Source organism: Haematobia irritans, chromosome 1 (assembly GCF_050003625.1).
Source record: "Haematobia irritans isolate KBUSLIRL chromosome 1, ASM5000362v1, whole genome shotgun sequence".
Classification (NCBI taxonomy): Eukaryota; Metazoa; Arthropoda; class Insecta; order Diptera; family Muscidae; genus Haematobia; species Haematobia irritans.
The window spans coordinates 41,834,384-41,851,049 of record NC_134397.1 but is presented as its reverse complement, the minus strand read 5'-3'; the positions used below and the strand labels follow the sequence as shown (position 1 = coordinate 41,851,049).

General features: G+C 30.8%; 1 protein-coding gene across 2 annotated transcripts; it reads left to right on the top strand.

The window, feature by feature from the left end:
• The first annotated feature begins 1,756 nt into the window (after nt 1–1,756).
• Nucleotides 1,757–15,004, top strand: LOC142238391 (uncharacterized). Of its 2 annotated transcripts, none has more exons than XM_075310036.1 (5): nt 1,757–1,970; nt 9,793–10,346; nt 14,001–14,258; nt 14,328–14,491; nt 14,554–15,004. In XM_075310036.1, the coding sequence occupies exons 1-5, from the start codon at nt 1,869–1,871 to the stop codon at nt 14,862–14,864; spliced, it is 1,389 nt and encodes a 462-aa protein (XP_075166151.1). In that variant the 5' UTR covers nt 1,757–1,868; the 3' UTR covers nt 14,865–15,004. The 2 variants fall into 2 exon arrangements, with proteins under 2 accessions (XP_075166151.1, XP_075166144.1); XM_075310029.1 differs by having other exon boundaries at nt 1,757–2,360.
• Nucleotides 15,005–16,666: the final 1,662 nt, after the last annotated feature.

Genomic DNA, 16,666 nt, shown 5'->3' with positions numbered 1-16,666 from the left:
CTGTTGATTAAGCTACACTTGTAGTTTAGTCAATGCATGGCTTTAAGCTGAGATCAAAAACAACAATAACGATTGAAGAGAAGCCAACAATAACAAACAAAACGAATGAAATAAAATTTTGACAAAATTTTCTATAGAAATAAAATTTTGACAAAATTTTCTATAGAAATAAAATTTTGACAAAATTTTCTATAGAAATAAAATTTTAACAAAATTTTCTATAGATATAAAATTTCGACAAAATTTTCTATAGAAATAAAATTTTGACAAAATTTTCTATAGAAATAAAATTTTGACAAAATTTTCTATAGAAATACAATTTTGACAAAATTTTCTATTAAATTAAAGTTTTGAAAAATTTTCTATAGGAATAACATGTTGACAAAAGTTTCCTAAAAAAATTGACAAAATTTTCTGTACAAATAAAATTTTGACAACATTGTCTATAGAATCAAAATTTTGACAAAATTTTCGAAAGAAATAAACTTTTGACAAAATTTTCTAAGAAATAAAATTTTTACAGAATTTTCTAAGAAATAAAATTTTGACAAAATTTTCTATAGAAATAAAATTTTGACAAAATTTTCTATTAAATTAATATTTTGAAAAAATTTCTATAGAAATAAAATTTCGACAAAGTTTTCTATAGAAATAAAATTTAAACAAACTTTTTAATAGATGTACAATTTTGAGAAAATTTTCTATAGAAATGAAATTTGACAAAATTTTCTATAGAAATAAAATTTAAACAAAATTTTTTATATAAGTAAAATTTTGACAACATTTGTATAGAAATAAAATTTTGACAAAATTTTCTATAGAATTAAAATTTTTACAAAATTGTGTATAGAATTAAAAAGATGACAAAATAAGATTTTTTGTTTAGTAGTAGTTTGGTAAAATTGTCTCCACATTTTGGTAGATTATTTTGCGCTCGCGGAAAACCACAACCATTTGGTTCTCGTACCATTGCTCGTTACCGTGATACTGACAGTGTTACATTGCGTTCGAAAAATGGACGAAAATATTGTAACAACACCCGATATTATTGAGAATGGAGGCCAGAGCTGATCGAAATCCAGGCCGCAGTGGTCAAAAACTGACTCGTGAGCTGAACATATCGCGAGAACGGATGCAAAAGCCATTCCAAATTGAGCAGTTTGAAAACAACCTAGATGATCGGTTCATTGATCTTGGGGTCAAAATAAATGTCGAATATTATCCTAAAGATAGTATTGAAGCCCTGTGCAAAGAAATATTTCGGACGCTGACCATGGATATTCCAACAGGACTCAGCATCATCGTACTGGGCACCCGTCAATCAAGAATAGCTTTAAAAGCAGGTTCCTTGCTTCATTTCTAGCGACAACGGCCACGACAATCTCCAGATCTCAATCCGTTGGACTTTTGCACATGGGGCATTTTGGAGAGTAATGTCGATCATCTTCGCCTGGAATGGGCCAAACATGTTTCAAGAGCAGAATGTTATTTTTGGACGGTGAATGATATGGGAATGTGATAATCATTCTTTCTCTGCGTGATGCAACTGGTAGCAAATTCGATCAACTCTAAACTGATTCTAACATTTAATGTTATTTCCGATTTTAAAAAATGGAAAGACTAAAAAAAAAACTCGGCACCCTGTATATTTCTTGGTCATGGTATAACCATGTTCCCTATTTTCAATTTATACCTTCACCAGTGTACTTTAGAGTGACATACATTGTCATTATAACTAATTTGAGTGAAGTTTGTGTTTGTTTTTAGAATAATAAAAAAACTAAATATATTTTGATAATTCTATAGGAATATCTGATATATTTTCATCTATAATAGATATTGGAAAACTCTGCGTCTCGCTCTTAACAATGGTGAAAAGTATTAATAAACCTCGCCAAAGTCATCAACCAGCACCCAAGCCAGTTCACCCAACTTCTATAAGACATCATGGTCTCTTTGGCCCCGGTTTTGTAAGAAAACACATGATTATTGATAGACATTGGAAAAATGAAGATTTGATTGATGAATATTTCAATATGACACTCTTACTGAAGAAACATCTCGCTTACAATCATCTGAAGAAAAAGACAACCTTAGATAAGCTAAATAGGACGTATAAGAAATTACGTTACCATGTTCAAAATGGACGCAAAGTATTGAAAAAGTCATTGGGTGAGGATTTTCGAAAAACACTACGCTCCATACTTATCGATCACAAGAAAATGCAGCGATTGTATGGAAATATGTCGCCGCACGAGATCGAAGATAATGTCAAACAACGTTCATTTGTAATGCGAAAGGAACGTGATCGATTAACTTGTACTTTGGAATTATTGAAGAATAATTTTGAGAGAGTTTCGGTGAGATATAGAAAAATATTTGGTTTTATATTAGGCTAATATCAATACAGGCTGGTTTTAGCTAGCATTAATAACATGGTTGCCACTCGTGCCAAAAATAATCTTCCAAAATTGGAAGAAAATTTTACCAAATTTAACAAAAAAAAAACTCATTTTGAAATTTTTGGTCAAATAGTTGTGGTTTGTAGAAAAAAATGTTTTTTCTTCGGAAGAAATGTTTTATTTTTTTTGTTTTAGCACTTTATTTAATATTTGCAATAATGTATTATGATCCTATTTGCGACAATTTTTTGGGTTTATATGTTAAATATCCCTTGAATTGTAAGTGTGGCGAATTGTAAGCGTTTTAACAATTTTAGCTTGCGCCAACAAGGGAACGTTACTACTATGGACTTTCATAGTATGATCGAAATTAAAACAAGTATATACGGCCGTAAGTTCGGCCAGGCCGAAGCTTATGTACCCTCCATCATGGATTGCGTAGAAACTTCTTCTAAACACTGCCATCCAGAATCGAATTACTTAAGTTGCGGTAACGCTTGCCGATGGCAAGGTATCTTAAAACCTCCTAACACCATCTTCTAAATTGTATGTAAGTCCATACGTGGTATATATTAAATCAAAAAAGATCGATCCAATTCGTATATAATTCAGTTTGACAAAGTAGACATACAATTTTGACAAAATTTTCTATAGAAATAAACTTTTCTATAGAAATAAACTTTTGACAAAATTTTCTATAGAAATAAAATCTTGGTAGATTATTTTTGGCTCGAGTGGCAACCATGATTATGAACCGAATAAAATTTGAACAAAATTTTCTATAGGAATAAAATTTTGACAATGATGAAAATTTTATTATGAACCGACTAAAATTTTAACAAAATTTTCTCTAGAAATAAAATTTTGACAAAATTTTCTATAGAAATAAAATTTTGGTAGATTATTTTTGGCTCTAGTGGCAACCATGATTATGAACCGATATGGACCAATTTTTGTGTGATTGACCAATTTTGGTATGGTTGTTAGCAACCATATACTAACACCACGTTCCTAATTTGAACTGAATGAAATTTGCTTCTCGTGGAGACTTCGCAAGCCAAATCTGGGGATCGGTTTATATGGGGGCTATATATAATTATGAACCGATGTGGACCAATTTTTGCATGGTTGTTAGAGACCATATACCAATATCATGTACCAAATTTCAGGCGGATCGGATGAAATTTGCTTCTCTTTGAGGCTCCGCAAGCCAAAGCTGGGGATCGGTTTATATGGGCGCTATATATAATTATGGACCGATGTGGCCCAATTTTTGCACGGTTGTTAGAGACCATATACCAATACCATGTACCAAATTTCAGCCGGATCGGATGCAATTTGCTTCTTTGAGGCTTCGCAAGCCAAATCTGGAGATCGGTTTATATGGGGTCTATATATAATTATGGACCGATGTGGACCAATTTTGGCATGGTTGTTAGAGACCATATACCAACATCATGTACCAAATTTCAGCCGGATCGAATGAAATATGCTTCTCTTAGAGGCTCCACAAGCCAAATCTGGGGATCGGTTTATATGGGGGCTATATATAATTATGGACCGATGTGGACCAATTTTTGCACGATTGTTAGAGACCATATACCAACACCATGTACCAAATTTCAGCCGGATCGAATGAAATATGCTTCTCTTAGAGGCTCCACAAGCCAAATCTGGGGATCGGTTTATATGGGGGCTATATATAATTATAGACCGATGTGGACCAATTTTTGCATGGTTGTTAGAGACCATATACCAACACCATGTTCCAAATTTCAGCCGGATCGGATGAAATATGCTTCTGTTAGAGGCTCCACAAGCCAAATCTGAGGGTCCCCTTATATGGGGGCTATACGTAAAAGTGAACCGATATGGCCCATTTTCAATACCATCCGACCTACATCGATAACAACTACTTGTGCCAAGTTTCAAGTCGTTAGCTTGTTTCGTTCGGAAGTTAGCGTGATTTCAACAGACGGACGGACGGACGGACGGACATGCTTAGATCGACTCAGAATTTCACCACGACCCAGAATATATATACTTTATAGGGTCTTAGAGCAATATTTCGATGTGTTACAAACGGAATGACAAAGTTAATATACCCCCATCCTATGATGGAGGGTATAAAAAGAATAAAAATTTTAAAGTTATTGAATTTATAGAAAATTTTGTCAAAAATGTTTTTCTATAGAAAATTTTTCCAAAATTTTATTTTTATAAAAAATTTTGCCAAAATGTTACTTTTATAGAAAATTTTGCCAAAATTGTATTTTTATAGAAAATCTTACCAACATTTTATTTCTATAGAAAATTTTCTACAAATTTCATTCGCATAGAGAATTTTGTCAAAATTTTATTTTTATAGAAAATGTTGCTAAAATTTAAATTTTATAGAAAATCTTACCAAAATTTTGTCAAATTTTATTTCTATAGAGAATTTTCTTCAAATTTTATTTCTATAGAATAATTTGTTAAAAATTTATTTTTATAGAAAATTTTGCCAAAATTTAATTTTTATAGAAAATCTTACCAACATTTTATTTCTATAGAAAATTTTGTCAAATTTTATTTCTATAGAGAATTTTCTTCAAATTTTATTTCTATAGAAAAAATTGTTAAAAATTTATTTTTATAGAAAATTTTGTCAAAATTATATTTCTATAGACAATTTTGTCAAATTTGTATTTTCATAGAAAATTTTGTAAAAATTTATTTCTATAGAAAATTTTGTCAAAATTTTATTTCTGTAGAAAATTTTGTCAAAATTTTATTTATATAGATGATTTTGCCAACATTATGCAAAATCTACCAAAACATAAAGAATTCTACCAATCTATCAAAAAGTAAAAAATCTACAATTTTTGGTAGAATTCTTCCAACTGTGCACGGACGAAAAAGACTGTTTTTTATATGTTTGGGTGTAAAAATTATATGTTTGGAACTCAAATTTTTATCACAATATTTTTAAGTGCAAGCATATAATGTTCATAAACTAGCATAACATGATTGGGACATATATGTTAATATGTTAGAACATATTATGTTTGGGACATAAAATATTTGTAAATATAATTTTATTTCTATAGAAAATTTTGTCAAAAATTTATTTTTATAGAAAGTTTTTGTCAAAGTTTTATTTCTATAGAAAATGTTGTCAAAATGTTATTTCTATAGAAAATTTTGTCAAAGTTTTTTATACCCACCACCATAGAATGGTGACGGGGGTATAATAAGTTTGTCATTCCGTTTGTAACACATCGAAATATCGATATCCGACTATATAAAGTATATATATTCTTGATCAGGGAGAAATTCTAAGACGATATAACGATGTCCGTCTGTCTGTCTGTCTGTTGTAATCACGCTACAGTCTTCAATAATGAAGCAATCGTGCTGAAATTTTGCACAAACTCGTCTTTTGTCTGCAGACAGGTCAAGTTCGAAGATGGGCTATATCGGTCCAGGTTTTGATATAGTCCCCATATAAACCGACCTCCCGATTTGGGGTCTTGGGCTTATAGAAATCGAAGTTTTTATCCAATTTGCCTGAAATTTGAAATCTAGAGGTATTTTATGACCATAAAGGGGTGTGCCAAAAATGGTGAGTATCGGTCCATGTTTTGGTATAGCCCCCATATAGACCGATCTCCCGATTTTACTTCTTGGGCTTATAGAAACCGCAGTTTTTATTCAATTTGCCTGAAATTGGAAATCTAGAGGTATTGTAGGACCACAAATTGTGAGTATCGGTCCATGTTTTGGTATGGTCCCCATATAAAACGACCTCCCGATTTGGGGTCTTGGCCTTATAGAAACCGTAGTTTTTATCCAATTTGTCTGAAATTGGAAATCAGAGGTAGTTTAGGACCATAAAGAGGTGTGCCGAAAATGGGCTTCTAGAATCCGAAGTTTTTATCCTATTTGCCTGAAATTGGAAATCTATAGGTATTTTCGGGTCATAAAGAGGTGTGCCGAAAACGGCGAGTATTGGTCAATATTTTAGTATAGCCCCCATAAAAACGATCTCCCGATTTAACTCCTTGGGTTTCTAGAAACCGTAGTTTTTATCTGATTTGCCTGAAATTGTAAATATTCTGGTATTTTAGGCTCACAAAAACGTGTATCGCATTAAGTTTTTATCGGTCCATTTATTTCTATAGAAAATTTTGTATTTCTATAGAAAATTTTGTCAACATTTTATTTCTATAGAAAATTTTGTCAAAATTTTATTTCTATAGAAAATTTTGTCGAAGTTTTATTTCTATAGAAATTTTTGTCAATATTTTATTTCTATAGACAATTTTGTAAAAATGTTCTTTCTATAGGAAATTTGATCAAAATTTTATTTCTATTAAAAAGTTTTGTTAAAATGTTATTTCTATAGAAAGTACCTCCTGGTTGGAAAGGAATAATTAGTAAAATCTATCAAAACATTAAGAATTCTACCAATCGACCAAACAGTAAAAAATCTATCATATTTGGTGGAATTCTACCAACTATGCCAACAGTTACTTCAATTCTCGGCTTTTTGGCTTAAAATCAATACCCAAATCATTTGAGTAAAGACAAAATCTGTGGAACGGGCTATGCTTGTTTTCAGTGTACTAAAAGTTTGTAGAAAAATATTGTAATTTTGAGCCTAAGTCAATGGGAGTCTACCTCAATTTTTTAAAAAAGCTATATGAGTTTCTTCTGCAAAATTTGGGCCAAATAGCCTAATGGAAATAAATACTCTTTGTCCTATATCATCTGTCGAATTGTGAGAAAAAAACATAAAAGAATCTGGAATAATATCAGCTATAGTTTTTGTATGAATGTTCTAGAGATGTATAGCAAAAACAAATGGCCTGAAAATTGCATATTATTCGTTGATTGTTAAAGAAGTTTATAGAAATTTAGTGCTCACCACTAGAAAAATATTAATAGCACACCGAAAAAAAAGTTTACTATTGTTTACGAAAAATGAACTAACCCATAGTAAGAATGACCATGATTTGGCGCCTAAGATTTTTTTCATCTAGATAAGTTCATGATTTTCTTATAAATTAGTTCATGTATTGCATCGTATTTTAGTTCATTATTACTATGATGTGGGAAGAATATAGTTAAACTAATTCAAAATATTCCTGCTATCCGGAAAAATTAACAATTTTTTGGGAAACTTGTATTAAGAAATTGGTTTGAAATAAACTGTTTGTCGGTATAATTTTCAAAAAAGTAGAGAAATTGAGGAATCAAAGGTACAACAAGCCTGTATACAACTATGAAATTTTTCGTACAAAACAAGTCAATTTTCTATAACCACCAGTATTTTATTTCAAAAAATTATTATTATATTACACAAAACTATGGCTTATGATATACAATAAAGGCAATATTTTTATTCGTAAGTTGGATCCAGTTACTTGTCGGTAGTTAGTAATTGCTTATTCAAAAGAGTAATATTCTACGTTATTAGGACTAACTAATTAATTTAAATGTCCATGTTTTCTATCCATATGAAAGATATATGCGGCATAAGTTGCTATATTCATTGAATTGTTGTCCAATTTCATCGATTTTGGCTAACTTTTGTTGGGCGGATTTGTCTTATAAGCATCTGAAATTGCAAAGTTATACAAAATATAAGAAAGATATCAATTTTTATCGTACATATTGATTTTTAACTTACGGCTTTCAAGAGTATTTTCTAGAGCCAATAAAGATATCAGTTTAGTTAGCATTAAACAGTAAGAATACTCCAAAAAATTACCATTACAAGGCCTGTCTACCTGCAAGTAAAAATAATTATTTTTAATAAATTGAAATTTTGGTTTTATTAAAAACGGACAAAATACCGTTTATAGAAAAACTTACCACATTGAAAAATCCTTCCAGTAGGTACATTATTAGAATCATATCCATGGACTAATGGGACGTTATTGAAATTATTCTCAGAATATATTTGAAATAAAAAATATTATAAAATTAGACATAATTTCCACTTTTCAGTATAGCATTTAGTATTTAAGGTGTATATTAAGTTCAAGTTTAGAGGCTAAAATCGCAATTTTCATGATAAGGTTTCTTTAATAATCCATTATAAAGAAAATAATCTTTATAAAAAACTTGGTTTGGGCTATTCTCCATCAAGTTATATTTAAATTTGTATCGAAGACGTATAATTTTATACTTTTCTTAGTGATTTATTTTTAATTTAATTTTTAAGGAATAAATGTATTTTCATTAATAAACACCAAACCGCACGTACAATTTTGCAAAATTAAATCCACGTGTGCACCTCATAAATGCATCAACATAACTGAATGCAACAATAAAACTCAAAGACACAAAGTCATAAGGGATACATACCGTAAAGAAAAATAACTCCACACACACACACGATCCCTTTCTGATCTCGCTATTGCAAGAAAACAACTCTCACCACAAAAGATACCAACAACACACAAGGAACATTCCATTGTCTCTAGAATCAAAACAACCAACAACAGCATAAATGACGCAATAACAAACCCAAACAATCATACGAGATATACACAAAATGTCTCTAAAAACTCCCTCACATGATGCACTCACATTTTCCAGTAGCACGTTTATTGATTAGTTGGAATTCTATCTATAAGTTAAGGTAAAATATATACCAAATCTATGAGGAATCTATAAAAAATTATATACACCCGTCAAGGATTATATTAACTACTTTTTATTCTACTTTATCTAAAAAGTTCAATGTGAGGAAAAACACTCCAACTTATAATAAAAAGGGAAATAATCTGTAGGAAGCCATCATACGAATCGGTAATGTCGTTAAGTTAATTTTTACTACAAAATTTTTTTTCCATACAAAATTTTTTCTTAGTAAATTGTCCACATTCCGTAGTAAGATTTTTATATTGTCCATGTATTTTTATAATAGAATCAACGATGCATTAACTACTGTGTTGGAAATTTATTTAAGGAAAAATCCTTCCCATTTCATAGTTAGTGAACTAAAAAACATTTACTGAATTTTTATAAGTTTTCCTTTAGCTAAGTTAATTTTCGGTGTGGTTACGAAAAATGAACTATATTACAGTAAATTTGTTGAACTATGTGAAAGTTTAAATGGTCCTTAAATTTACAAGACACTTTTTTTTCTGTGCATACTTAGAATACATCCTCTACTTTAAAATACCAATGGAAAATAATAATTAAACGAAATTGAATAGGGAGTTAGAGTATGGTTTGGAATGTCTTACGTAGAGGGCATCGGTAGTCAAAGGGTTAATAACACCAATTCCTTTATCTTCTTATCCAAACAATAACAATATTTTGTATTTATATTAATTTTTTTTTTATTTATTGTATTTAATTATTTTTATTTTATTTTTTGTTCTTCGTCTTTTAGATAGAATTTTCACAACTTGAAGATCGTATTGCTTATCAAAGTGAGTATGCCCTTCACGAAGAACTGGCTATACGAACTTTGCATAGGGAAATTAAGAATTCCAGTACCCGTCTCAAAGCTATTAAAATCCTAAATACAACATATAAACAATTACTAGCTACACTGAAAGGAGATGAGAAATTCTTAGAACCAATATTGAATTCACTAACAAAGGATATTGAGGATCAACAAAACTTCATTGCATATGTATTATATATGGGAACTCCGGCCATGAGTAAAGTTATGGAATTACGACACACTATTGCAAAAATGGAAGATGTTAATCGAAAACAAAGGAATACGAAAAACCTATGGGCATCTGAAGCTAGAAGAAATAGTTGGCAAACGAAGAAGTATTCCAAGGATACAAATGTGGTTATTAATTTGGGTAAACATTATGCCCGTGAAACTCGAGATATGACTTTGTTAAGGCGCGTACTGAACGATGTGGAAGGACGAGTTAAAAAATTGCAACAAGGAACTCTATCATGGAAACCGGAAGCTATACCATCAGTGTATGTATTGAAATTTTTATATGATCCTTAGGACTTATCAAAATATTGGTCTCGGACCTAGGGTTGCCAGATGATGATTGCCGAAATCCGGGACATTGTACCGTGCATTTCGAGATTTATCGGGACAAGCAAAAACAGTCACATTTTTCGAAAATAATTGCCCATATTTCATCATTTGATAAATTTGCATAAACGCCATAGCGTAGTCGTTATTGTCTGAAATTGAAATTCAGAAATATGTTGAAGCCTCTGAAACTTTCTCCGAAGATTGCAACGATGATTTTACATCAATAGTAAACATTTGTGGGAAATTTTGTTTTTTAAAAACGAAAACCTAAACTCATATTTACTGGCATAGTACTTTCGGTTTTGGAAAACAAACTTAAGCTCTGAGATGACAATCGCTGCTTCTGTTATAGTGCCTTTCGATACCGGGAATTTGGATATCGCCATCGACATGGTTTGGATATATTTCGGGTCAGAGATGGGGATTGTAACAGTGTCACTAAAGAGTCTATAATAGTGATAGGGATAAAATCGAACTTTGCAATGTTGACAGGGAGTATAGACTTGACTTATAATTTGTAAAAATGTATTTCGCGATTCAATTTTAAATCGTTGTAATGAAAAAAATAAAACATATACCTTGAGTAATTGAAATTCCGGGATTTTTGGCAAATTTTGCGAAAGATTCGGGACACTTCCTGGAGACGAAATTCCAGGACAATCCAGGCGAATCCCGGCCATCTGGCAAGTCTACTCGGACCTCATAAAGCACATATGTATAGTATTCTTGGTCGTGGTGAAATTATGTATAGAAAAATATCACCAAAATATTTTCAATTAAAAAGTTGATTGAAAGTGAAAACTTTATCAATTAAAAATTTAATTGATTTACGGCCATTTTCGAGTAGCTCCGTTAGGCTTTAATTGTCAGTTAAAAGAAAGTAAATTGCAAATGTCTTCTCTCCGGTTAACTTTAACTGAAAAATTTTCAGCAGTTAAGTATATTCCATATATTCCATACTGACGTATGGAATATATAGGCAAAATGACAGATATGTTCATAGTGCACTTTAAAAGTTCGTTAGCTAACGAAGCACTAACGGAGCTTCATGAAAATAGGGGTTAATTATATTTGTTAATCGAATTAGATACATAATACACACAAAAATATATTTTTTTTTTGTATTCAATCATGAAATTTTTCTGTGTACTTTACAAACTAAGTTAACGATTGAACAGTTTTAATTTTTAATTAAAGAATTAATTGATTAAATGATTTCTAATCGATCACGGTAGCCTAATTCAAATAAAAATATAATTGGAAACTTTTTTGTTTTTAATTAAGAAATTAGTTGATTGACAAATTTTGTCAAATTTTATTTCTATAGAAAATTTTGTCAAAATGTTATTTCTATAGAAAATTTTGTCAAAATATTATTTCTCTAGAAAATTTTGTAAAAATTTATTTTTATACAAAATTTTGTCAAAATGTTATTTCTCTAGAAATATTTGTCAAAATTTTATTTCTATAGAAAATTTTGTCAACATTTTATTTCTATAGAACATTTTGTCAAAATTTTATTTCTATAGAAAATTTTGTCAAAATTTTATTTCTATAGAAAATTTTGTCAAAAATTTATTTTTATAGAACATTTTGTCAAAATTTTATTACTATAAATAATTTTGTCCAAATTTTATTTCTATAGAAAATTTTGTCAAACTTTTATTTCTATAGAAAATTTGATCAAAATTTTATTTCTATAGAAAATTTTGTTAACATTTTATTTCTATAGAAAATTTTGTCAAAATTTTATTTCTATAGAAAATTTTGTAAACATTTATTTCTATAGAAAATTTTGTCAAAATTTTATTTCTATAGAAAATTTTGTAAAAATTTATTTTTATAGAAAGTTTTGTCAAAATTTTATTTCTATAAGAAATTTTGTCAAAATTTTATTTCCATAGAAAATTTTGTCAAAATTTTATTTCTATAGAATATTTTGTAAAAATTTTATTTCTATAGAAAATGTTGTCAAAATATTATTTCTATAGAAAATTTTGTCAAAATTGTATTTCGTCAAATTTTTATTTCTATAGAAAATTTTGTCAAAATTTTATTTCTATAGAAAATTTTGTAAAAATTTATTTTTATAGAAAATTTTGTCAAAATTTTATTTCTATGAAAAATGTTGTCAAAATTTTATTTCTATAGAAAATTTTGTCAACATTTTATCCTAAAGAAAATTTTTGTCCACAATTAAGACTTTAATTGGAAATATTTTCGTGAAGATTTTTTTCTGTGTACTTTATAAACTCAGCCAGTGATTGAGTTTTAATTTGTAATTAAAAAATTAATTGATTAATTGTTTTTTAATCGAACTCGGAAAACTAATTCAGATAAAAATATAATTGGAAACTAATTATACAATTATTTTTCGAGCTTTATGGACAGATATAGATTAAGGAACATGGTTAATAGAGCCATTGAAAAGAAAACGCCAGATACAAATCTATACACGCCTGGACTGTACATGTTTCGGTTCGGGCGAATGAACCTTTCCACAGCCTTTAGTATAGATCTGGCTGGGAGAGATAACTCAATTTTGGGCCCTTTATGCTAACTCCTTATGGAGAAAACATTTGGGAAATTTCCTCTTACAAATTGAATCATCTTTTCTCCCACTGTACATCATCTTTTTTTTTCAATGGCTCTATTAACCATGTTCCTTAATCTATATCTGTCCATAAAGCTCGAAAAATAATTGTATAATTAGATATAATGCATTTGGACGTCAATTGCCTGTTTCGGTATCAGGCTAACATGTAATATAATAAGCAACGATGAGCCCGTCGTAAAACTAGGAAAAAACACGACTAATGTACGCGTTAGAATTGTTGTTGTATCCTGGAAATCAGTTTCTGTTAATTGTCATATGTTGTAGTTGACTGTAGAAACAATAAGCATTGTTCGACTGTTCACCACTTAGGTGAATTCTAACAAATTAGCTTTCTAAAAATAAATTTCGTGTTGTTGCATTACTATGTAACAAAACGAAATAAAAATAAGATTAAGGGACTTGAAAGTTATATGAAAAGATGATGTACAGTGGGAGAAAAGATGATTCAATTTGTAAGAAGAAATTTCCCAAATGTTTTCTCCATAAGGAGTTAGCATAAAGGGCCCAAAATTGAGTTATCTCTCCCAGCCAGATCTATACTAAAGGCTGTGGAAAGGTTCATTCGCCCGAACCGAAACATGTACAGTCCAGACGTGTATAGATTTGTATCTGGCGTTTTCTTTTCAATGGCTCTATTAACCATGTTCCTTAATCTATATCTGTCCATAAAGCTCGAAAAATAATTGTATAATTAGATATGATGCATTTGGACGTCAATTGCCTGTTTCGGTATCAGGCTAACATGTAATATTATAATTGGAAACTTTTTAGTTTTTAGTTCTTTTGCACCCTTCTCAAGGAGCAAATTTCTTACGATCCGGTTGAAATTGTGATACGTGATGTCAGTATAGGCGTTCCATATCGGTTCATAATTATATGTAGCTCCCTCCTCCCCCAAAGAAGTGGAGAGTCTTGCATTTTAAAGGATATTCTATTTTATTTCAACACTTCTTTGCTTTTCTTTTCTTAGCTTAAAACAACAAACTACTAATAATGAATCCTTAAAAAAGCAAATCTCCTTGAATTCCATGCATATGGAGTTACTCTCGCATAGAAATACTAACTTGTATTATCAACAACAATTTCGTAATATGGATTTTGGAGGAAAATTTTTGAAAAATAAAGAACATATTCAAAAATTGGAGCAACAGATTTTAAAGGAAGAATTAAAGAAAAATGAAACCATAAAATGGATACATGAACGGGCCAAAGTCTCAGTTGTTATATCGTATGTCTTAGAGCAAAATATTTCTTAATTTTGTAATAGTACTGCAATTAATTTCCTAAATATTTTCAGATGTTCTTTATGGAATTTTTTCGATATTCTGAGACATGTTCCTGTGAGGCGTGAACCTAAAACAAAATCTCTGAAATATCCTAAAGAATATCTTAAATTACCTTTATTGAGATTTGAAAATATGGAAATGAAAGTTTCACCTCCATTGGAATTCGAAGGGGATGGTATATTTATATATAATAATACCTTTATAATATGCAATAATATTGAAATATTTTCTTTATAGTTTTGACAGTTCTCCGTATTGTCAATCAAAAACTTAAAAAATTAATGGGAGCCTACGATCAGTTAATATCTGAAAAATCCAAAAAGGATTCTGAGTCTTCAGATGTTGTGGTAGAGACCACAGAAGAATATTGTGCCTTGTATTTGCAATCGGCAAAAAGTGAAGATTTTACTGCGGATTTAATGTCCTCTAAAAGTGCAGATCAATCGAATGATCCTTCTCCGAAAGATAATGTAAAAATTCCTTCCCGAGGTTTCTTGAAAGATTTAAGCATTAAAATCGTTGAGAAAAATTTAACAAAGGAGGAGTAAGGGTGCAAATGGAAGTGGGAGGAAGATGCTTTTAATCTTCTTACTACAAGGAGATTTTTTATATTTATACTTATATATCATTTTTTTTGCTGTAGGGAAATAATGGCTACATATAAAAATATATAACTGAAACTGTAAAATGGTTTATATATAACTGACTTAAATTAAGGTTGAAAACTGTACGTACTTTTCAATTTTTTAAGAAATCCTTCTGAGTATTGCAAGACTCCACTTAACAGGTTGGCTGATAAGTCCCCGGTCTAACAAAGAAAAACACATTATTTTTGTCAAAATTCGTTTTTATTATTCAACATAGTTTCCTTCAAGAGCGATACAACGATTATAACGACCTTCCAATTTTTTGATACCATTTTGGTAGTACTCCTTCGGTTTTGCCTCAAAATAGGCCTCAGTTTCGGCGATCTCCTCTACATTGCACCCAAATTTTTTCCCTGCGAGCATACTTTTGAGGTCTGAGAACAAGAAAAAGTCGCTGGGGCCAGATCTGGAGAACACGGTGGTTGGGGAAGCAATTCGAAGCCCAATTCATGAATTTTTGCCATCGTTCTCAATGACTTGTGGCACGGTGCGTTGTCTTGGTGGAACAACACTTTTTTTTCTGCATATGGGGCCGTTTTGCTACGATTTCGACCTTCAAACGCTCCAATAACGCCATATAATAGTCACTGTTGATGGTTTTTCCTTTCTCAAGATAATCGATAAAAATTATTCCATGCGCATCCCAAAAAACAGAGGCCATTACTTTGCCAGCGGACTTTTGAGTCTTTCCACGCTTCGGAGACGGTTCACCGGTCGCTGTCCACTCAGCCGACTGTCGATTGGACTCAGGAGTGTAGTGATGGAGCCATGTTTCATCCATTGTCACATATCGACGGAAAAACTCGGGTGTATTACGAGTTAACAGCTGCAAACACCGCTCAGAATCATCAACACGTTGTTGTTTTTGGTCAAATGTGAGGTCGCGCGGCATCCATTTTGCACAGAGCTTCCGCATATCCAAATATTGATGAATGATATGACCAACACGCTCCTTTGATATCTTTAAGGCCTCTGCTATTTCGATCAACTTCATTTTACGGTCATTAAAAATCATTTTGTGGATTTTTTTGATTTTTTCGTCGGTAACCACCTCTTTCGGGCGTCCAGTGCGTTCACCGTCCTCCGTGCTCATTTCCCCACGCATACCAATCAATTATTGTTGATTTCCCTGGGGCAGAGTCCGGAAACTCATTATCAAGCCAAGTTTTTGCTTCCACCGTATTTTTCCCCTTCAGAAAACAGTATTTTATCAAAACACGAAATTCCTTTTTTTTCCATTTTTTCACAAAAGACGCTCTATCTCACAAACTAATTGACTTACAGACATCAAATTTTGACACGAAAAATTTGAAGGTTGCTACTATATAAAAATAATATGTATTTAATACTAGCGACGCCATCTAATGGGTGGTTAAAATTTCAAGGGCCGATGTTGATTTTGAATAAAACACAAACTATTTAGGAAATTATTGTAATTTTATTTTATTATGATATATTGGTATTACTCAATTATGTATGGGACAAAATATCGGCGCCGCGACCTCGGTGGCACACCTTCATCCGATGGTCCAAATTTTCGATGACGCTGAGGCATAATGGAGGTTCTATGCCGTTAATGTGCCGAATTATCTCATCCTTTAGCTCTTGAATTGTTGCTGGCTTATCGACGTACACTTTTTCTTTCAAATAACCCCAAAGAAAAAAGTCCAACGGTGTCAATTGACATCGCCATTACGTGAGAT